Consider the following 24,544-nt stretch of genomic DNA (forward strand, 5'->3'; position numbering starts at 1 on the left):
TTTCGTCCGCACTTTCGTCCGCACTTTCGTCCGCACTTTCGTCCACACTTTCGTCCACAGTTTACACCTACCCCGAGATCACGGCGAGATAACACGAGATTTGGAAATTTCCAGGAAAAAATGGCGGAGGTGCTGCTCGATTCCGAAATTCGACTTTGGGTGTTTTTACCCATTGTTATTGTCACGTTTCTTGTAGGAATCATCCGACATTATGTTACTGTACTACTGTCATCAGAAAAGAAAGTAGAAATCCAAAAGATAACAGACAGGTAATTTTAGAGCACAAAATTAGGTCTCTGAAACTGATCGGTTCGATTTATCGGATGGCTTGATGCCGTCACAAACTATACCTATTTTCGGACAAACGGAGTGCTTTACTTACATGAACCGTTGCTTACAACACAGGATGATTGTAAAATAACAGAGAGCCCGCCCACAAACAATCATTTCAGCCTAAAACTTTATGTCAGGTCATATGTGGAAAATCCATCCACATTGCGCAATGGCAATACGGCCAATGGGCAATAGTATGCCAATTATTGCCAATTGGCCATTTTCCAGATCCCTCTCGAGCCATTGTATGATTGTCTGGCGTCTTTTACCATGAAGATCTATTGGTACCAGAGTATCTGGCAAAGGGCCAATGACAATGTATCGCAACGTTGTGAGAAGATCCTGTGTTGATCACCACTTTTTCAAAATGGGTACTTACGTCATGACGTAAATGGTGATATAACGCAGAAGTGATGATACAATACTTCCCAACGTTAATTTACTTATGCCCAGCTTATTTTTTACGCTGATTGAGGGTGTGATTTAAATTAATACATGTAGCCGATAGACGCCAATACTAGAGGTTTGTTCGGCACTGAATCAGTGAATGATCATTCATGCGTTTCACTTGGAACAAAGAGTCACAGTGGCTGATGGGGTTGTGCGTTTTGAGCGTGCTATTTTTTTCGTTAGTGCTCTGGTTCTTCTTTGTCGAAATTGTCCATTATGGACCTGAATCAGTGACTGAATGGCCTACAGAAGAACAGCTCGATTGACAATATATAACCGCTCACTAAACAAGTCGAAGTGTGGGCTCCAAAGCTTGTTTGCATGTGTAGGGATGTTTTTCACAGGGCTCGAGTTTCGTATTCACGAGTACATTGCCCTAACCACGCCTCAGTCCCGCTGAGTCAGTATCAGCTGGGAGGAACTTCAATTGTTGAATATGTTAATATTGTAAAGTGCTGCCCGCACACTTGTACAACCTATACCGGTACATCTACAAGCCTTTCAGTTGCATACAGGGCGTGCTTCCCTTTTTTCCTAGGCTAGTAAAGCGAATAATCGTCAAGTTTAAAGTTGGCCATCGTGCTTATTGTTGGTTTAAAAATATGTTATTTTTTGGACATCTTCATTTTAGCCAAGCCCTTATACGTAGTCGCATGCTGAGGGAAAATGGAAAATATCTACCTAGAGAGGTGAGTGCAGCCTCTGCAGGCAGAAGTATTCGTCATCCCACTCATCTTCATAATACTCTGAAGGGGTGGACTTAGTCCGACCCTTGTTGACAAATATGTGCTCATATTCAGGAGGAAGTTCAATCAGATATGCGTCTTGTGGACTATATATAGTCTTTCATCTGGAAGAAATAAATCTCAAAGACTATTCTTTTTAAAATCTTGCAATTATGGCTAATGTTGCAATTCTGATATACTGGATCACTCTCACTTGTGTCTCTGACACTTCAAAATGATCGCATGTTTACTCAAGGGGAGAATTCCGCCACGCCAAGCAATGTACATTTTATTTAACTTCTACCTGAAGGTGAGCGTATGTTTGTCAACGATGGGCTTAATCCATCTAATCGCCTTGGAGAATCAATATCCTGTGTCAGGCTAATTTAATGGCACAACCCAACCATGATGACAGTGTTTATACCCAACACCAGAAATACATGTATATTACTAGAATTGGGATATGCCTGTTCCAACAGTCGTCAGTATAAAATCTGCAACGTATCTCCATGAAATCCAAAGTGATGTACATCCTACACTTGCTGGTACATCCTGATGTCTGATTACATCATTTTTAAATTTTTAAAAATCTTTTCCTAGGCTTTTCATATGCGGAAAAAGTTTTTCAACGATGAAGAAAACGGATTTTTCAAAACACAGAGACGAGAAGTTCAAGCTAGCAATCCTATGACAGGTAATCAATTTTATTCATTTTTAAAAATAATAATGAATGTCTTAGACAACCCAGGTGGTGATTGTTGTTGACGTCACTCACAAATACAATGGTGTTTTTTCCATCCCCAGGTAGACTGCCAGGGAACTACAATGCTTGAAATATAGGCAATGTATTACATGTACAAGACCACTCATTTTTGAGGACATACCAGGGCTTTCCAACTATTCCTTAGAGCAGTTTGTCGCTGGGGGTCTCTGATGTATATAATAAATACCGTAGATAATTCAGTGAAAAACGCGCATCGATCCCGAATTTGCTTTTTGGGATTGATTGTGTGCGTATTTAGCCCTTGTAAGAAAGATTTGAGGCTGAAATAGACTTGTTTATATTCATTTGCCATGATTGTGGGTTAGAATGTGATTGGGGAGTCAAAAACCCCCTACTGGCAAGAGAGGTGTCCTGATTAATTTAGAGAGGTCAAATGGAATGAAAACTAGGCTCCTTAATAGAGAGGTGTCCACTGAGGGAGGTTTTACTCTACGTGCACGCACAAAAACAGCGCATTTGCAGCCAATAATTCATGCATGACATAAGAAAGATATTATACATTGTTGTAAAGAAAGATATCGATCTATAGTTGGCCAATATGGAACTATTGAGCATTGAATAATAGCCAAATTGTGCTATTTGACCTACTGTGACCTTGAAAAGTAGGTGGAAAAAACCTCGCGTATTTTGAAATGTAGTCTCCTGAGGAGTGTCCACAGTATGAATTTCATGATTTTGGTCAGCTATGTTCATAAGCAGTGTTTTCATACATGTAGCGCCATCCTAGGGCAAAGCAAAAGTGTGCACCAGTAAGGGAAATACAAGTCTAGAAACAATCCTTTTTGCAGGCCACAATTATCATACATGTAGATTTTGCTCACAGACACATCTTCGAACTGTTTAATCTCTACCATGTCCCATTGCAAGAGTGTTCTAATTCTTGACACTTTCCACAACGCTCCGATAGATGTGGCTTTTCAGGATTCCTTTCTCCGGATCTCTCAAGTTTACGCTGTTGACGAAGAAAAAATGTGGTCAAGTTTTCAAAATCATCCATGCCATCACAAGCCTTTCATTAATTGCATAGTTTTTACACTGTTTAACGGTGTATTATTAGAGGGTGTCACATCTCCCCTAATAAGCAAAAAAATATCAAACTTTTTTTTAGGGATATCGCACCTCAAAGTGCTTAATTATGCTCCTTCATGTCCTAAATTCTATAAATTAATGCCTGAAACCCCCAAGTACAAGGCCCAAGTATGTCATTTTCTGGTGGAGATTGCAATTTTCGAGACGTCCTTTAAATTTGGCAGCTGAAATTGCTAATAACTTCAACAGGTCGCAATGACAAAATGTCCCTAAATTTGGCTGAATAGCGCAAAAAAACCTGTTCCAAAATACATGTAGGCTATAAAATTACAAGGTGTACATGTACATGTAGTTGAAAGGCCTGCATCAGATAAAATAACGAAAGCTTCGAAAATGATATGTGATCTCAAACGCCTCTAGCATGGGTAAAATCATTCCAGTACTACATTAGAATCATGAGCGAAGATTAGCACCATTCCGACTCCCACTCTGCTGACTCAAACTCCGAGAGGGAATAGCACCAACCAATGGACAGCCGCGATTTAAATGATTTAATGGATGTTTTCCATTCCTGGAAAACCATCACATCCTATTCGTAAGAAATTGGCACAAATAGGAATACGACTTCGATATTTGCGGTTAATGCGCGCAATCAATTTAAGACGACAAATCCTTCCTAGCATTATGACAGTGTTTCATCAGTGGTTAGCGTCCATCAAATAATTCAAATCATAAGTATCCATAGGTGGCTACTATTTGCTTTTGGAGTTTCAGTCAGAGTGGGAGTCGGAATTGTGCTAATCCTCGCTAATATGTAGCGTTTAACTGACACGATATATTCTCGGTGAAATGGAGGTGGAAGCTTGGGTCTTAGTCCCGAACAAAAATGAAAGTATTTGTAGGCCAAAATGGTGTCAGGTGTTCAGTTCTTTACGCCTACTCAACTTCACCTATTTCAATATGGTGATTGCGACAGATGATATTGAATTGGACATTGTTTTTTACTACGAAATTGATTATGAAGTGAAATAAATGGCCCTTACATTTTTTAAATGTGCACATTCCCTCTAATTTAACAACCAACAAGTCTAGATTGCACACAACAAGGGAATAATCAACAATTCTCGTCCCGGTCAAGGCTGCAGCTTACAATTCACTCTCACTGGACGCCACCACTGACATTTCAGTTATTCCCACTGGCTCAGTCTACAAGCTTGAGAAAGGTGTTCTGTCACGATGGCCACTACAGCATTAATTCTCATTTCAAGTCTTGCCTTTCCCTCACTAAAGCATACGTCCCCTTTTTTCGAAAGAATTACGTGGCCTTCAAATCCAATTGTACATAATCAATCACCTCACACCCATGTCGTTTCCACCATAATTGTCATCTCTCAAGGGTTCAATTCTAAACTGAGGGCTTTATGTTTGTATAAATTTACATCCAATATAGTGTGCTGAACCATAATAAGCAGAGGGGGGGGGGGCAGGGCTACTGCCCCCTAGTTGGTTCCAAGAAACATGTTTTTCATGCAGAACATGCAAAATTGGGGCGTAAAGTGGTGTTCCGCATCCCCGGACATCCTATGACCCCACCCCCCAGGATCAAAAAGTCAAACATGGCCTAGGTGCATGTTCCGCTAAAACTCTGCAATATACATACCTGGCCCTGAGGATACACACATCCATCACAATTCACACACTCTTGATAAGTGTTAGCCCAGCTATATGCACTTGACCATTTATTTTTACATTCATTGCACGAATAATAACCGAAACATCGTCGTCCACCTTGGTATGGAGTATGAAGTAACTTTATTTTAGTACAGCCTCCGCAACCTCGACATGATGGTGAATCTGGTAGACTGTCGGGCCAGTATCGCTTTTTGAGGGTCCATACTTCATCGCAATCACTCTCCTCACAGTCACAACTGCACTGGACCTTGAAGGGACCACTGTTTGTCAACGCCTCACTCTTCTTTTGAAAGCATAAAAAAAGAAAATGAAATCGAATCTGTTTGGTCCTGCCCTATCCTCAAAGAAGCGGAGTTGGAATAAAAAGTTTGATCTTATACTGCCAGTGACCTTTATTTAGGGAATTAAGGCAGAGTTGGCAGATCTTGTTGGTCCAATTAAGACCACTCAGGAAGACCGAAAATGTAGACCAAATCCTAATGTTCTTCAAGGACCAACAACAAAGTATTGATTTCTGTTCTAAAAGGTCAAAATGAAAACAGGTGTGATCTTCTTCAGGAGGATTTAGGTGCAAATTCGCCCAACCTGACTTCTGGAACCACAATATAGTGACGTCACGACGTCCCCAATCACTCGAGAGCGAGTGTTATATAAATGTTGCGATAATGACCTACACAACAATGTTGGTGGTTTTTAGTATTTCGTGACAATTCAATAGAAATGGTATGTTCACATCGATGTCTCTTGCTGATTAAATGCGGCACTGCTTCTCAAATTTTTAGTTGGGGAAATCAACATACCAAGCAGTCCTTGCTGCGATACCAAGGGCCACTGAAATCAAAACGAGGCCCAATGGAAACCTTGATATCCTAGTTGCCAGAAGAGTACCAACTTGACCCACCAGCTTCCGACTCTAGCCACCCTTTATAAAGGGACTCTGCAATCTCAGAGCCTTGTGTGTCAAGATGAGCCGGAGTAGCCTACCACTACCTGTGGTTGCTCTCTGAAAAGAACAGCTTACCTTTGACTCCTTTGAATTTGACATTCTCTTAATATCCAACTCTAGCCGTTTTCATCAATATTCATATGGGTATATATATAGGGTATTCTGCACAGCACCAGCTCAAGGCATTGACGTGTGTTGTGTTTGACCTCAATTCCAGTACTGGTTGGAGTAGGATTCCTCGAATCCTATCATGGAAAGGTAGTATGTAAATGTTGAAACGAGCCAAACGAAACGAGCCAAACTAAACGACCCAAATTTTTACATATCAAACCTGAACTGAAAAATCAAGTTTACATATAATAGTCATTGCAGGATTTGGTCAAGTATGTTTATGGCATGAAATATATAGCAGGGATTAGCACAATTCCGACTCTCACTCTGACTGAAACTCCGAAAGCGAAAAGTAGCCATAATAATGCTACGAAGCAAGGATTTGTCGTCTTAAATTGATTGCGCGCATAAGCTGCAAATATCGAAGTCGTATTCCTATTCGTGCCGATTTCTTACGAATAGGAATTGACTTCAATATTCATGATATAAGTGCAAAATAGATTAAAGACGCTGATTCTTTTTTTCCACATGTGATGGTTTTGTAGGAGTGGAAAACATCCATTAAATCATTTTAATCGCGGCTGTCCATTGGTTGCTGCTATTCCCTCTCGGAGTTTGAATCAGAGTGGGAGTCGGAATGGTGCTAATCCTCGCTAATATCATCGACATAGTCCCATTGGATTTGGTTCATTTTAAGTTTTGCAAGGTGCACCATGGAACGTTTCAATCACTCGTTTATTTTGGATTGTTTAAAACTTGAAATGAGCCAAATTAAGTGGGCCCGAGTGAATAAAAGTGCCTTTTCATTTCAGGCAAGTATCAACCTAACACTTGCAACTAATTGCATCTAAACGTGATCTTCAATTTCATGTTTAGAATGTTTATTTGGCACTTTTAGTTTGGCCTCTTTCGACATTTACATGTTCCATCATGGAAGCCTTATTCAGTGTGCTCTGGAATACATCATGCGGTGGTACAACGGTTGAACGTCGGCCTTGTGATCGGGAGGTCCCTGGTTCGATACCTGACCGGTGCCACTTTCTTTGTAACTCTCAACTGTCCTGAAAGATCCTTGCGTGCGCTAGATTGTGGCCGGCCTGGTTCTCCAGAAAGGTTTCTGGACAGGCTGGGTAATAATGTTTGCGATTGTAAAGCGCTTTGAGACAGTAGATATTACAGTGAAAAGCGCTATATAAGAACTTGCTATTATTATTATTATTATTATCATTATTATTATTATTATTCATTAGGCATGTTCGGGTTTTTTTTTTTTCACATATAAATATTACAGCGTGGCATCGTTATTTAACATTTAAAAAAATCTTTCGTCTCATCATGTATACAAATAGTCCATGAGCTAGGCCAGATATTGTTACCACCTGGGGGAGAAAAGGGTAGTGTGTAAATGTTGAAACGAGCCAAATGAAAAAGCCAAACTAAACTCAGGCCCACTTAATTTGTCTCGGTTAAGTTTTGCACAAGCCAAAATGAACTGAGTAAATGAAACATTCCATGGTTCAACATGCAAAACTTAAAATGAACCGAATCGAATGGAACTATGTAAATAATATTATATTTCATGCCATAAACATACTTGACCCAATCCTGCATTGAATATTCCATGTAAACTTCATCTTTCAGTTCAGGTTTAATACGTTTATTTGGCTCGTTTAGTTTGGCTTGTTTCATTTGGCTCGTTTCAACATTTACATACTACCGGAGAAAAGGTCACTATGATTTTCGTAAAGTAGTGAACTAGGTCTAAATACATTGCAGTTTCACACATACCGAGATCATACTGATCATACCAAATCCCGTCATGTTAAAAAGTGTCATGAAACATTTCATCAGTCAGTTTGCACGAGGTTATGACGCCTTTCCAAATAAGAGCTAATTTGAACGTGATCCAAAAACTGTCCAAATAATCAACAACCCAAGACCCACACAAACCATCTTCAAGAAACTTGGAGAGTCTGATGCGGTTTCTTCAGGTTCAACATTCACCCTGGGGAACACTCTTTCATTCGTAACTCGTGATGGAACAGCAGAATGGAATCCCCTCCTTGTACTAGGGATGAAGTTTTCGTATGGAACTGGTTGTGGAACAGCATTATAATCATAAGAAGTGGATCTTCTCCTTGTAGCCGTGTTGCCTGCTTGCTGGCCTTGCAGTAGGAACGTTGTAGCCACAGACTCTCCTTCTACTTCTTGTTCCTGAAGAAATCTGCAGCTGTATCCTAGTTCCTGGCACTTCCCGCAAAGTTTCTGATGATGGGGCTTTTTGTTCTCCACATCGTCTGCTGATTTCTGGAGTTTCCTCTGAAAGCAAAGCCATCAGACTATAATAACGTACTATTCTAATTTTTTCCCACTCATGGAGCAAGATGTCATGTCTTGCATTTCAAATGTAAATGTCTATGGCCAGGGATTCTGCCAGATGAGGGAAACGGAAAAACATTCCAAAAACATGTTTCTCCCCAAATATGGAAAATTGGACCCCGAATGTCACAATTTCACATCATGAATCATTAAATGTGAGGGAAATGTTTTCTGGGCCACCCTGTATATTGCTGTAAAGGAATGGCTGTGCCTCATTGAGACAAGACCACCATTGAACATTCATAGGTTGAAGGTTCCAGACCTATCAATTAGACGCGAGTTTGTTTTTAACTGCCAAGTGCATATTTGGAGAGGTATTGAAAATATATTTGGTGTGGCAAGTCTACAGTATATAAAGAAATTTTGATGAAAAAAATAATTTCGAATTTTGCTAATTTGGCAATAGGGGGCGTGTTTTGAGATTTTTCTGCCAGGTGGCTGAAAAGAGTGGAAATATCAACGTCTGTCCAATTTGTCGATTATTAAAAAATTTCCGTTGTCCACTACCAGTTTACTTTTCACCTTTTACTTGCCCGACTGTCCCGAATATCATATCAAAATTTCAGATTCACAGCCCCACACAGTATTTGATGTGACGCGGTCAAACATTGACAATTAAGCTGCTAAACGGCTTAAAAAATCAATGGTGGTCTTGTCTCCGATTCCGATGGAGGAATTTCAAACCGAGGACGTCGTCCATGTTGGAATTTGAAGGTCAGTCCTCGGTGGTGAACATGTAATGGAGATGAATCTGACTTCTGTCGTCAGTTCAAACCATCTGCGCGTGCACCCAAATAAGAATTCACAGAAAAGAACCTGCCTGGCTTTTGGGGTAGACATGCTTCTGACATTTCTTGCATTGTTGGTAGGTGTTAGCCCAGCTGTAGGCACTTGACCAGGTGTAGCCGCAGTTATTGCAACTATAATCCCCATAGCGCCGCCCTTTTCCTTGGTAGGGCGTCAGATATATTTCTGGAGGAATCCCTCTATTGCAGCAATTGCAGACTTGCGACGTGCCCGGCCAGCTGTCGTAGCTGACCCACTTGAAATTACATCTTTTGCAGTAGAATGCTGCCTTAAAAGGTCCACTATTTTTAAGGGCTTCTTTATTGTACTTCTCATCAGCATCCTGTTGAAAAAAAGATAAATGGTTTTTATAATGAGCAGTTTCATAGCTGAAAAGATCTTTCAGTGAACCGACAGCTAGACTTACCAATCAGCAAATCCACGTCGAGTGTCATAGGACAGGAAATATTAGCGGTTGAATCTGCAAGCCGCTTTGGTAACCATAGCGGACAGTGATTTGCTGACACTGTCCAAACCCCACGCTGTATATGCAGTCGAAAAGTTTAGGCCATAATGTAGGCCGACCCATGTTTACAAATAAAAACATCAGGTGGAAGTGTAACATCTACCTTACTTATTTGGTAGATTTCACTACCTGCCCAAACACCAGGCCTGTTGGAAGTGGACCTGGTATCCAGGTGTGTGACATGAGTCCAAGTAAGTCAAGAAAGGTACATTAGATTCAATGTTACCTGGGGACGAGTATTTGCTTTTAACCAGGGTACATGTATGGCCTACATTACCTTTGGCATAGTTCCTCTGTCTGAACACACTGCAACACATCTACATGGACGATGACCAATGTATAGTGACTGTTCTCTATTGTACTCTTTCTCCGTTGGGATTCCTTGAATCCTATGTTAGATGACCAATGTTTTGTGACTGTTCTCTATTGTACTCTTTCTCCGTTGGGATTCCTTGAATCCTATGTCAGGAATCGGATTCCTTGAAACCAATGTCAGGAAATCTAAAGGTGTACAAGGAATTTCCTATGAATAGATTTTTAAAAATACACCTCCTTCTGGGATAGCACACGAAAAGAACATGGCTGATTTAATACGGATGGTGATTGTATTCACTTGGTGGCAGCACTGTTCAATAACCACATCATTAACTCTTGAACAACTGATGACAACAAATTATATCTAATTTTTATTGAAAAAATTAAAGGAAGGTTGCGAGCATATTGCATTTCACATCTTTGTCTGAATATTTTCCACCTTAACAAAGTGATTTTTGGTGCATACTATTTTTGGGTAGGTGATAAAGCTTGGAATCAGTGAAACCTTGGAACCAGTGATAAACCTTGGAATCAGTCCTAAAATGCATAAAAACATGAAATAATGCCATTTGAACCTAAGGTGGTTACGAATCAATATTTGGAGCTTATTTTTACATGATCAGATCGGAATTTGACGGTAGTTTAGAAATCAGTGGCATATCCGATTCAATAATACATATTTTAAAACAACCCAGTCATACCTCGCCTCCAGTGTACATTACTGATCTCCCAAATATGGGCATGCACGTCACGACACGCCCACCACACACCCATAATATGGACCAATCAGCGCTCCGCTTACTACGCCACCACACGGGGCCTATTTGAACTACGGAGCGGTGTGATCATACAGGATGATACAGAGACGATTGACTACATCATGCAGTACCGGCTGGCACTTATCCGTAGAAAAGTAGATGAAAGTTTATTACCGAAGGTTTTAGCCGGGTTTGGAGATGAAAAATGTGAATAAATTCCTTCGCCGTGAGCGATTTCTTACATCTTCCAGTACGCATCGAGGGATGCAGAGATCTTTGTGACGTCACCAGTTCTAAGCGGTTTTTTTTATTCACGTGTGTGTTTGTCCTATGATCTCGTGCATCTAGTACCGAGCATAATACTTTATCGTCTATGGAATACAAAACAATCATAAAAACTAATTTTTGCTTCCATTGAAGAGAAATAAAATATTTTAACGACCACAGCGCATTGCCAATTGATGACGTCATCCTCCACATTAAAAATGTTGGCTTCTGAACTAACTGGCAAATTGCTATCAATAAAGTCAGCTGGGACGAGACTGTCAGTTGGGAGGGTATAAATCGTGGAAGGAACGCACCCGATTTCCCGCGCTATTTGCACAGTGATTCCATGGTTTACATTGAATATTACAAGGTTTATCAGTGTTTCCAAGGTTTCACTAATTCCATACTTTATCAACTACCCTATTTTTGTAGCATATGGAAAATAGCGGTATGATCGGTTTTTTATGCAGACATTGATGTTTTGGCCCTTGAATGGTTAAAATCAGCTAAAAGCCGATTACTGAGTGGCGAATGATGTTACTTGTTATTTTTTTTGGAACACATACAAATAATCTTCGTACATTCGTCACCTTTTCCTAACGTGGCTTCGGAAAATCGCAAAAATAGAAAAGAAACTGCTGTGTACTTTGAGATGACTTCAGGTCCCCAAATCTCGGCAAAACAACACTGCCTTCACTGCCCTCAGTGACCCTGTTTTTGAGATGAAATCGACATGAGGTCATGGAATTCAGCCGGCTTCGGGGAACAGGAAAGCAATATCCGCGGGGAGAATTCTTTAACCCTTTGAGGGCGACGCTTAAGGAAATTTGTGTTCATTCTTTACAAAATAATAAATCGTCAGAAACTTTCAGAAGTATATACATGTAGTTTGCTGATGAAACAAAAGAAGAAACATATTGAAGTATAAAGCCACCAATTCCCCTCAAGTATGTAGCCCTATTACTAAAATCATCATCCTGTATGTTTGTATCCATATTCTCTGAGGTCCTTTGATCTTTTTATCAGCAATCTTTACGTGCATTTATGTTGGGGTCATTGAGTTGGGACAGTGTATGGGCGGTTATTACCGCAAATAAAGACAAACCAAAGCAAATACACTTGTGTAGCATATCAAGGACACGTAGATTGATACTCCTATGTGTGCCACATCAAAGACTGCATGTTTTGTTTTTGTTTGATACAGCATAGATAAAACTAGACCACAACCTCTCTGGGATAGACAGTTGTTTTCATGAGCCATACACAGCACAGATAAGACATGACCGCAATACCTCTCTGGACCATACACCACTTCAAAGATAACGATGCGAAGTCAACAGACGGCGCCACCGTCTTGGGAAAAGTAAAAACGACATCAACAACTTCAGGTTTTTGTTGATATAAGCGACTAGCGGGAAAATGCACATGTGTTGTTATGTCACTATTGCATCTATTCGTAGTAGTTATATCATCACTATCAGATTCCAAAATAGCCTTATACCCTATTCGCTTTTACAATTTATAAACAAATTCATCAGGTTCATTTCCATTTTCATGTAAAACACGTTGCTTACAACAATAAAAATAAGTGCGTTGTTTTGTCGTTGAAGATAAACTTTATTGATCTAACAGCATCCAGCCGCCAGCAATCTACAGTGGCGCCTCCTGTTGACTTCGCATCGTTATCTTTGATGTGGTGTATGGTCCAGAGAGGTATTGCGGTCATGTCTTATCTGTGCTGTGTATGGCTCATGAAAACAACTGTCTATCCCAGAGAGGTTGCGCTCTAGTTTTATCTATGCTGTATCAAACAAAAACAAAACATGCATTCCAGATGTCTTTGATGTGGCACACATAGGAGTATCAATCTACGTGTCCTTGATATGCTACACAAGTGTCTTTGCTTTGGTTTGTCTTTATTTGCGGTAATAACCGCCCATAACAGTGAGTCCTGAGGTTCTGTACAATATGATGAACCCAACCAAGAGGTACTTGCTATAATAATTTCAGCAAGCTGCGACCAACATCGTCGCGCTTCTAGTATTTGTTGTGTTTTCCCATAATGCACGCTAGCAGTATGTCAGAACATGCAGGAAATTGTGGCCCCTTCCAGCAAACCCATTTCAAAACTCCGCAAACCTGGTACGCAGGGCACTGCTAATGCACCGGTGCACAGAATAAAACATCATTGTCCGAGGTTGACCTTATATATAAATACAAGACCATCAACACAGATTACAATACAACTGACTAAATTTTATTTGTCGAAATATAACCAGATGAATATATTTCAGGCTATTTTTAATCAACGGTTCAACATGTTCAATGGATTTAAAGTGTAAAAAACATTCTGAGAAAAGATGTCGTCTGGGGAAGGTCTATGGACCATAAACAAAATACAGGGTGGTTTAGAAAAAACACAAACGGGTAATCCATCTACAAGGGGGTTAAAACCATTGATACCAGTGGATTGGTAATCTTTCAAGAAGAATGATTGATAATACCAAGATTGACCGATTCTCTCCAGTAATTTTTGTTGGAGAGACATTTTTGTGAAGCAAGGTTGGTGTCCCTTGGCTTGGCCAGGTTCAATGCAGAAAAACAAAAGTGCCTCTGCTGTAGGTTACAGACATCTCGATGGTGTGCTGAGGCCTGGCCATGCTAACACGACCTTTACTCAGTTACAAATTGTCACTAGGAACCTTGTCGACATTATCTCATGTCAGTATTATTACCTAACATTTAATCCACCTTCTTACTACAGTTCGATATTTTTCCTATGCGCTAATGTAGCCTGTCGGTGCTTCCCAAAATAGGCTCAAAAACAAAAACTACTGAACCAAATTGGGCGACCTTGGTGTCATTTTCCTCCTAGAAAGATTCCACATCCACTGATATCAATGGTTTTAACCACGTGGTAGTGGCAGTATCCGGTTGCGTTTTTTCTGGACCACCCTGTATATACTTCTTTTTATAGATATTACAACATGGCATCATTGTACATAAATAAGTTCTATGCTTTACCAGTCACCTCTAATGCAAGTATCAATTCGTTTCTTGTACCCCCCCCCTCCTCAAGGGTAGTTAAGCTATCACCACTAATCTTTGCCGATGCTTGAATAGTATTTATTTTTCCTTTAGTGAAAATTTGGCGAAGCTGGAAAGAATAAGGATGCTAATGTGTCGATGTCTTGTCGAACATACAGCCTTACCCAGTAAAATTAGTTCGGTTACTTTATATGACGGTGATAACTGATATATTGTTGATGGTGATGTCTTGACGAAAGAAAAAGTAGCATTGGTGAAAAAAGGGTGATGCTTCAGCCTAAAGATGTCGTTATAGGGTGATAGGGTGTCGTACCCTTGAGGAGGGGGGGGGGGGTACAAGACACGAATTGATACTTGCATAACTGATGTGGTAGCCAAGACATGCCAAAACCACTCTATTTATATATTTATTTAATAAAACCTCCTAAAAGGAGAAGTATATACAAATTAAATACATCAGATAATACACAAAACAAATCTATATCATAATACTATAAGGCGGCTCACTAAAGTGCCATTTGGGGGTCGTGTTTCGTCTCGAAATTTTGCACGTTTGCGGGTGATATGTTATCCTGATGCAACGTCATGTTTATTTTCGGAAATTTACTTCAGCGGAGCAGTAATGAGGATTTTTTAATCGGACACGGTCAATTCTCCTTACCACTCACGGAAGCCAAGCCATTGCTGTTTAGTTATGCAGGGGATTAATGAATCACCTGCACTCCCTGTGGGGTGACTAACACCAACTGTTGAACGGCTGGCTGTAGGGGGGTGATTGGAACAGCCTGTACACGTGTTGACCTCCTGACCCAAGGTTAATGTTATTTTCAATCCACGATTGTAGGTCACCTGATCTTCGAGATTTCGCGGGGAAAGAAATTGTAAACAAACGTATGTGTGCAGTTCAAATGTTAACAAAAATGTATTTTTGGTACTTTCGGTTGCTGGACTTGGGTTTTCCCGCAGTAAGGAGCTGGGGTCAAATTGGTGGTCTATTGTTTATGGGTGCTGTGTTAGCCAGAGCTAACCCGTGATAATGAAGGTTACCATGGTATGTTTATGTGCTCACCACAGCTCTCAATACTTGATCTGAAGAGGCGCGCTGAACCTGAAATTGCCTTATCAAGGAGCTGCTCACGGTGCTGAACTTCTAGCTTGCCTGTCGAGTAAGTGCCTTGCCCGAGACCTGGCTACATGTATAGGAGGAGCACGCATTTTAAAGTTATAGTAGTGATGGTTCGAGCCATTTGGAGGCCGACATGTGAAGGCCTATCTGGGTACTCCTTCTTCTCCGTATAAAAAGGCGCATATTGCTGACTAAGGAACGAGGCATTGCCTCATCATCTCTATCGGACCAACTGATACACTTTTATATACACGCATACAGCACGCCACAGCTAGGTCCGAGTCTGTGGACAAATGGTTGGTTTAATTTGTCTCTTCGATATCGCTCCTTTGATATTACATTAGATGTTTATTGCAATTTAATCTATTCAAGGTATAGCCCATTTGAACCTGCCTGCGCCACAGGTACAATGCTAGTAATACATAATGCACATGATACAATGCTAATATTTATATAAAGTGCACGTGATATCTATACACGTGATATCTATACAAGTTACAACTAACACATTGTGATCATCATGGTACTGATCATCATTATAATATAATCTGCTTGGTACAACCATCATTGCTCTGATCATCATTATAATCAGCTTACTGTTGATGATCATTATCATCTTAGTAGCCTACTAGTAATCATCTTCATAATCATTTTGGTACTGATCATCATAGTCATCTTGGTACTGATCATAATCGTCATTTCGGTTCCGTTCATCATCATCATAATCATTTTGGTACCGATCATCTTGCTGATCAACATACTCCTGTAGTCTGTCATACTCATAATAGTCATCCTGGTCATCACCATCATCATCGTGTGTCGTAGAACTCCCAGCATCATCACCATCTGCACCAACTGCTAGTGAGAGGCAAGGGTGTCCCAGTTCCTGACACTTGCCACAGAGTTCTTGCTGGTGCGGTTTACCACTGCCAGTGCTGTCATCTCCTGAGTGGCGCAGTCTTTCCTGAAAGCAAAGAAAACATTATTCCTTAAAGTTGTGATGTAAATCACAAAAAAACCTAATTGAAAAGGTTTCTTCCCGATTCACAGTATAGGTGGATATGTAGTACTTGTTTGACTTTATAAAATGAAATGGTCCAGGGACCATGTGCTCACCTCGAATATTGTAATGCATGTCATTTGCAGTGAATATGGGGAGAACAGTTTCTGGCTAGTTTCACCAGTTTTGATTCCATTGAATTATATCCATCTAAGTGAAGCATTTTGGTTTAATGTTGACTGAATTTCAGGGTTATTGAAGAGTGTACATATCACATGGAAATTGGTTGACATCTGTGCAACAGTTTAGGAGTAATAGGACTTCGTTGGATTTTCAAGATGTCGGCTTGGCGGCCATATTTGTCATGGGATTTGACTGAAAATTAGGGATATTGAAAAGAGTACATATATACATAATCACATGAAGTTTGGTTGCAATCCGATCATTGGTTTTGGAGTAATAGGACTTTGGTTAATTATCAAGATGGCAACCTGGCGGCCATATTGGTCGATGGATTTTACTGAAAATCAGGGACGGTAAAGAGGGTACATAGATATACAATCACATGAAATTTGATTTCAATCCGACTTTGTTTAATTTTCAAGATGGCCGCCTGGCGGCCATATTTGAAGTCCGAGCGGGACAATTTTTTTTGGGTAGAATAGTCTTATAGAGGGTCCCTAGATATATGTCCTCACAAGTTTATAACCTTCTAGCTCAAATAGAAACTAAACGTGCCACCAATCGGGGATTTAGTGAACTTTGACTCTGTGACCTTGAAAAGTAGGTCAAATCAAAAACCCGGGAGATATGTCATTTAACCTTACAAGATACACCCACCATAAATATTTTGTAACTCTACGTACAACCATTAGCTTCAAAAAGGAAAAAAAACAATTTCCAAGATGGCCGCCTGGAAGCCAGAAAGTACGTCATATCGCGAAAAATAAACATAGGTCTGGGCAGTGCCCAAAGCTACCATCACACCAAGTTTTAGCCATCTAGCCTAGCGGTGACGAAACGTGCTCTGCTAACGGACGACGACGACGACCGACGTCACGGTGTCATATAAGCTCCCCAGAGGTGAGCTAAAAATGGTTCTTGAAGCAATTTGACTGTGCCCAAGTTGCATTAAAACTTTAACTGTCGAGCGCATAAAGCAGTCTGTAGACAACATTCAAGTTCCACAGTGCATGTACATCTGGACTTCAATGCACAGAACTATCCACTAAAACATAGGTGTTTTTTTCTTATCATGTAGTGTATGTATCATTTATTCCTCTCTAAAAAAATGTCATGGCTATGTCTCCAGAAGAAAGGGTTAAATCGTCTGAGAAAGAAAATTTGATTAGGGAATTGATACCGAACTGGGGGTATTGGTTGTCTCTCCCAAACTGCGAGGGTGGAGCTAAAATGTAGACCAAAACCGAGGCGGGGCCGAGGTTTTAGCCAATAGCATTCCGCGAAGGTGAGGTCACTGCAGCTGCTGCCCTCTATTTCCCCATCGCTGAATTACAGGCAATGTCGGACAAACATGCGGTTTCGTAATGGATTCAGGCTTTCTAACTAGGGCAGTTAGATTCAATCTGGCACATGTCCGAGTGTTGGAAATACTACATAATTGTTCTGAATATTTCTCTCTCTGACTCTATGGTATCATTCATGCTAAAAACAATGCAGGGTCAAAGATAATTGACTTTGAAATAAGCTCAAATGCGTAGAAATAAGTGTCGATGTCCGACTGTCACGTGACTAAAACGTCATCAATATCTTATGCAAATGACCTTGTGAGCTATAAATAGTAACTTCGCGGAATGCTATTAATTGGCTCCATCGGAGCGGTTTGGTGAGACAATCAATACCGACAGTGAGGTATCAATTTCTATTCTAAGACATCTTAAATCTAATAGCGAATGATGTAGTTTCACATGCATTTTATTTTTTAACTGCTTCTACATTTTGCCAAATGGTTCGGTTTGCCTCACCATACCTAGGCTTCGTTGGCACGTAGTGCATTTACACTGTGAAGTGAGTTTCTTTCTTAATCTAGGTGATTTTGAATCTGTAACACGTGGCAGTGAAAGAGTTTCAGATCAACCTACCTGGGTTTTTGGGTAGACATACTTCTTACACTTCCGGCATTGTTGATAAGTGTTTGCCCAGCTAGCAGCACTTGACCATGTATTGTTGCAATTTCTACAATGATATCCTCCATAACGCCGTCCTTTTCCCTGGTAGGGGGTCAAGTGCATCTCTGGACGAATCTGTTTCTTGCAGTGTTTGCAGTCGTCTAGTTTCAGTATGCTTGGCCAGGTGGCGTAGCTCACTGCCCATGAAATCTTGCAAGGTCTGCACTGAAATATCCCGTTAAATGGTCCACTGTTACGGACAGCCTCTTCGTGATGTGGGCCTCTGCCTTTGCACTGCTCCTCTCCATTGGGATTTTCGCTCTTGTTGTCGGACGATGATGAATTGTGAGAAATCGTCATCTGGGTAAAGCTCGCTTCAAGGCTTGAATCATGAACACTTGGTATTTTCTCCACTGTGGAGCGTCCTGGTTTTGGATTCATTGTAATTGTTAGTTTTCGTCGAGGTAGCATTACAACCTTTTGAAACTCAAATTGATATGGATATTCAATGTCTTCTGATTTGAATATATCTGTCTCTTCGGTTGATTTTGGTTACACAAATTAACAGACTGAATAAATGTTGCCAGTTTGAATCATTCCAAAGTGATCCTCTCGAATTCTGCAGTTATAATGCCACTAACACTGCACAATGAATTGCTCAACAGTGGTTTTCCCATAGTGTATTCCCCACGTAATTTCCAGAAGTACATGGTTGAAATCGGTGACCATCCCAGATTTGTAGCATGAATTGATCCAAATGATCAGTATGGCTTCATCGATGGTTTTCCCTGCAAGGTTTCCCCGATTCATAAATTTGACCTAGATTTTTAAAGTATTTTTAGTTGCTCCAGACGGCACCAGATGTCTCTAGGTACTAATAACTATGATGTGTTTTATACTGATCTGGCCTGGGGTTTTCAAATTGATTAATTTTTTCGACTCAGAGGGTGGGGCCACCCCACATTTTGGGTGAAAAATGGTGAAAATTGGCCAAAAAAATACCACTCTTTTAAAACATTTTGGAAAATAATCCCAATATGCCCTACTTTATTACTGCTGCTTTATTGAAACTAGAGGTAAAGACGAAGGTTTTGAAGAATTTTGATGAGTGTATCCCAATTATGATTGTAAGATATTGGGTGGTGAAAATGACTTTGGGTGGTGTCCTTTGGCCTGCTGTATTCCTCTCTTATTCTTCACATTCGCTTCGAGCAGATTCTCGTAAGCCTATTATGTGAAGGTGCTTTCTGGGTCGGCAGTGCCCTGTGCGTTGATGGTAGATCGGCAACTGTTGCTTCCTGACTAGCTAGGTGGCCAGGGGATCAAAAGATCATATATATTAACTCGGAGAGAGAAGAAGAATGGGCCCACCCCCACCTGTAAAAGCTATACTGGTTGGCTAAAAATCTTTATCAAATTATTGATGGTTTTCCTCCTTTCTCTCCTTCCAGATCCCTCCATGATGACAGACATGATGAAAGGAAACTTGACTAATGTCTTACCTATGATAGTCATTGGTGGATGGATCAACTGGGCTTTCTCAGGATTCCTGACCAGTAAGTTGTAAAATTAGACATGTTAGAGTCGGACTGATGAGGCAACCATCCTCTTGTAAACAGGGCCTACAACATGACTTCTCCCTTCGCATGTTCCCTCATTGAGGGAGTAAGTATGCATTAAGTGAGATGGCCTGATATTGTCTCAAAACCTCATCCCTTGCACCTTCTAGCAATCACGAACTCAGTATATGTAACTATGTATATAAGTGAAGCATTGTTTGCCCTAGCAGGTACGAAACGGGCTCCGCTAACGGACAACGACGACGACGGACGCCACGGTGTCGTATATTGATGTCTTATTTTCCCTCTGTATTTCTCCACTTGCAGCCAAAGTGCCATTCCCTCTAACACTCCGATTCAAACCAATGTTACAGAGAGGAGTTGAATTGTCATCGTTAGATGCCTCATGGTGAGTGAGCAGTCTCTTGTTACTAGTTTCTCATACGAGCGCTAACTGCTGACAACTGTTGTCCCTGCCCCCACCCCAGTCAATGCCTACATGCCTCACCGGCTGTGTGCACATTCCAATTTCCTCAGGAAGGGGGTCATTTTGAGTTCAAAATTCTGGTGTAATTCCCCAAGAAAATGCAAAAGGGGGTACTTTTCCAGGGTGACTCTTGCATCTATTCAAAAGAGGTTAATTTTCAATCGAGGTCTGACCAGGACATATAGAACCTGGAACACTTGGAACGCAGGACACATAGAACCCACATAGAAGTTGGAACCCAGGACACATAGAACCCCTGGCACATAGAAGTTGGAGCCCCAGGATACATAGAACCGCAGACACATAGAGGTTGGAACCCAGGACACATAGAACCCCAGACACATAGAAGTTGGAACCCAGGACACATAGAACCCCAGACACATAGAGGTTGGAACCCAGGACACATAGAACCCCAGACACATAGAAGTTGGAACCCAGGACACATAGAACCCTAGACACATAGAAGTTGGAAACCAGGACACATAGAACCCCAGTCACATAGAGGGTGAAACCCAGGACACATAGAACCCCAGACACATAGAAGTTGGAACCCAGGACACATAGCACCCTAGACACATAGAAGTTAGAACCCAGGACACATAGAACCCCAGACACATAGAAGTTGGAACCCAGGACACATAGAACCCCAGACACATAGAAGTTGGAACCCAGGACACATAGAACCTGGAACACATATAATCCAGGTCATATAGAACCTCACTCCTTTTGGGACACCCTGTAAACCACATACTCTTGTTGGGGTGGGTCTTTACATGTTTATTACTTCATACCCAGTGACGATTCACGCTTTTGCAGGGTGAGCTCAGCATCTTGGTATTTCCTGAATGTGTTCGGCCTGAGGAGTATGTACAATCTGGTATTAGGCCAAGACAATGGTGGGTATGAAATACGTGCTTCTAAACTTTTAGACTCTTCAATGTTTTGTCATAAAAAGGTTGTTTGTTTAGTATAGTGTCACCCCTTATGAAAGGGCCTGCCAGAATCAGCTCATGAGACACTCCTTACTCTCTAACTTGCTATCTCAAACGCCAGGTGCCTGGATGTTGTTGAAAATTTGTCTGTATTCAAAGTTAATTTGGGATGATCAGCATTTTAGCCTATTTTTAAATTTTCGCTGCCCGTGAAAATGCACCTTCTCATTTCCTGTTCAAATCTCTGTCGCTGATCAGTTAGAAACTTGTGTATGGGAATTCCTTATTAACGAATCGATGCATCAACTGAGGTCGTAGATGCTCTTTTGGTTTAAAGCTGATAACTTCCAAGACCGCACTGTTTTCTATCACCGATGTCTTTTCTCTTCACCACTCAGCTGCCGATCAAACAAAGATGATGCAAGATCAGATGTCAGGAGCGGCCATGGCTGTCCAGGACCCGACGAAGGCGTTCAAGGTATGATAAAGACTGTATCACAATTAGGAAGAAATGACGTCAAGAGGGAGGTTCTCCCAGATCATGTTGGCGCCATTCAAACAGTTTTTGAAAAATGATAACCAACTTTGGAAGTGGTTCACTTGATTTTTTGCCTCGTATCAAAAGTCAGACCAGACGTGGTTCCTCCCAGAAACTTTTTAGAAAATGAGGAATTTGTCATGGCGATTCTTGTGGAATGTCTAAAAATACAAAGCTTCCACTAGTTACCTTTTGTTTTGGGATTTTGAAGCAAGACAAAAGAATTTCAATTCACTGGTTTGCCATAATTAATGTTTTGGGCCATGGTGTCATCCATGCAATTGCGAGTTTCAGAAAAATCACCCTGGTAGTTTTTGCTAAAATCACAATCCAAGGGATGGTTCCTTAAGCACCCAGCCCCTTTTGACCATTTCTTGCATAAAAGTTATTGTATTTTTGTTCTCTTCAGGCTGAATGGGAAGCGTTGGAGATCTGTGACCATCACTGGGCCCTGGAAGGTGTAGAGGATGATCTCACTGGAACTGTTATGCCACCAGATACCATCTACATCAAGAATAAATTTGACTAAAATCCGGATATGTTCTGTTATGCTGCCAGATACCATCTACATCAAGAATAAATTTGACTTAAATCGGGAAATGTTCTGTTATGCTGCCAGATACCATCTGCATCAAGAATAAATTGACCAAAAATCGGGAAATGTTCTGTTATGCTGCCAGATACCATCTACATCAAGAATAAATTGACCAAAAATCGGGAAATGTTCTGTTATGCTGCCAGATACCATCTACATCAAGAATAAATTGACCAAAAATCGGGAAATGTTCTGTTATGCTGCCAGATACCATCTGCATCAAGAATAAATTCAACTAAAATCTGGACATGTTCTGTTATGCTGCCAGATACCATCTACATCAAGAATAAATTGATCAAAAATCGGGAAATGTTCTGTTATGCTGCCAGATACCATCTACATCAAAAATAAATTCAACTAAAATCTGGACATGTTCTGTTATGCTGCCAGATACCATCTACATCAAGAATAAATTTGACTAAAATCTGGAACTGTTACATGTATGCCCACAGATACCATCTACAGTTGAAATACTAATTAGACATTTTTGGGGTTGGCAAGTTTGACAAACTTTGAGAAAAAAAAAAAAATTTTGACGTTGTCATACTCTATATAATGCCCCACCTTGCAATATCTGCCATACTGTCAAACACCGAGTTATTTTTACTTCAACACTATTAGATTTGTTGTATTTATTGTTTTTCTCTTCTATAAATGTACAGTGGAACCTCCCTTAACAGACACCTCTCTATTAAGGTCTCCCTCTCTATCAAGGACACTAGTCTTTGTCCAATATTGGTTGTTTCCATTCAATTTGACCTCTTTAATCAGGACACCTCTCTATCGAGGACAACAGAGGGTGTCCTTTTTCTGGATGCTCTACTGTACTTTGGTAATCCTGTTGTGAATTTTTATGTATCAAAGGCTAGATAAATATCCCTTGGATGCCACTGCAGTTGTTCTTGGACAGTGAAGCACCCCACAAACAGGTGATTGAAAATGCTGCGTTCTTTGATTTAAATCGCGTGCAATATGCAAAGATTTCGTGCAATAATTATCGCACATCTGCGGTGGTCATCGCAGATCGCAACAGCCTGCAAGTCAATATCAAACAAACCAAGTGATTACTAGTTTACCCAGGGACGAGAGATCCTGTTGTTTTTTGCATAGCGGCATTTAATCGCAGCCAGCAAAATCACTTGTTTGCAATACGCTTTAACTTCTGCAGATTGTATGTTTGCCTAAAGCATTAAAACTTTTCTTTTGTAACGAGGACAGTGGAACTCAGTTGTAATAAGAAATCAACATTGCCATGGTACTGTAACCAGACATCCCAACGTGATGTGAATAATCTCAAATTCAGTTACAAATTCTATTAACGAAGGAATTTGGCATTTAACATCTCTACCTACCGGAAAAGGTGGCCAGAAGTTTGTGTGTTTTGTTCAATTTTTATATGTGAATTTTGCACATTCGTCATTTCAGCTGTACAAAACTGAAATTAAAGTATAAATAAAATGTTGTAAAAGATATCCTGCTTATTTACTTATGTGGTTGTCCCTCCACAAACATAAGGATGTTATGATAGATATTTGATGGCGTCCCAACAGATTGTATGAATAATATGAGCAGGCAACACAGTGTAATGTACAGCTCCTTATGTCCTGGTTCTAAGGAGGAGGATGCTGCGTCACTCAATACAGCAATTCTTGACCGACAGTAGAGTAGAGACCACCAGCCAAGATGGGGTTGATATCACCATAAAAGTTAAATACTCTCCCAAACGATGAAAATTCCTACAAAAAAATATTCCCCCTGGTCTGAGCCAAACTGGCTGCAAGGGTTAATAAACAACATTGTACCCAGGCTCAAAAAATGAAAATTGCAGGTGCAATGAATGTATCAAGAAATTTTTAACTTTCCTAGGAACAAGGTTTCCATTAACCCTCTCATCCCGTTTGGCTCTGACCATGGGAATATTCTATTTTTGCAACATTTCTCCCTTATGAAATGGATATACCTTTTTTTCTCAAAATTAACCCCCTCTGTGTGGAATCGTTGAGTATCAATTGCACTTTAAAAGTATGAT

At 40.5% G+C, this 24,544-nt stretch overlaps 3 protein-coding genes and 1 long non-coding RNA gene across 4 annotated transcripts; 1 reads left to right on the forward strand and 3 right to left on the reverse strand.

Annotated features, from left to right (window-relative positions):
* The first annotated feature begins 87 nt into the window (after positions 1–87).
* Positions 88–24,037, forward strand: LOC135490611 (ER membrane protein complex subunit 3-like). Its single transcript, XM_064775857.1, has 8 exons — positions 88–269; positions 1,415–1,472; positions 2,109–2,202; positions 19,856–19,960; positions 20,291–20,372; positions 21,267–21,346; positions 21,781–21,860; positions 22,330–24,037. The coding sequence occupies exons 1-8, from the start codon at positions 121–123 to the stop codon at positions 22,447–22,449; spliced, it is 768 nt and encodes a 255-aa protein (XP_064631927.1). The 5' UTR covers positions 88–120; the 3' UTR covers positions 22,450–24,037.
* LOC135490613 (uncharacterized) lies at positions 2,179–6,213 on the reverse strand. Its single transcript, XR_010447743.1, has 3 exons — positions 6,035–6,213; positions 4,982–5,296; positions 2,179–3,244 (listed from the first exon to the last, which is right to left on the reverse strand). It is a non-coding gene; the product is annotated as an uncharacterized LOC135490613 (long non-coding RNA).
* Positions 6,979–10,344, reverse strand: LOC135490612 (uncharacterized). Its single transcript, XM_064775859.1, has 3 exons — positions 10,039–10,344; positions 9,270–9,578; positions 6,979–8,389 (listed from the first exon to the last, which is right to left on the reverse strand). The coding sequence occupies exons 1-3, from the start codon at positions 10,045–10,047 to the stop codon at positions 7,961–7,963; spliced, it is 747 nt and encodes a 248-aa protein (XP_064631929.1). The 5' UTR covers positions 10,048–10,344; the 3' UTR covers positions 6,979–7,960.
* Positions 13,337–19,098, reverse strand: LOC135491399 (zygote arrest protein 1-like). The gene is made up of 2 exons (XM_064777243.1): positions 18,378–19,098; positions 13,337–16,239 (listed from the first exon to the last, which is right to left on the reverse strand). The coding sequence occupies exons 1-2, from the start codon at positions 18,873–18,875 to the stop codon at positions 15,904–15,906; spliced, it is 834 nt and encodes a 277-aa protein (XP_064633313.1). The 5' UTR covers positions 18,876–19,098; the 3' UTR covers positions 13,337–15,903.
* Positions 24,038–24,544: the final 507 nt, after the last annotated feature.

The sequence above is a fragment of the Lineus longissimus genome, chromosome 7 (assembly GCF_910592395.1).
Source record: "Lineus longissimus chromosome 7, tnLinLong1.2, whole genome shotgun sequence".
In the NCBI taxonomy this organism is placed as follows: Eukaryota; Metazoa; Nemertea; class Pilidiophora; order Heteronemertea; family Lineidae; genus Lineus; species Lineus longissimus.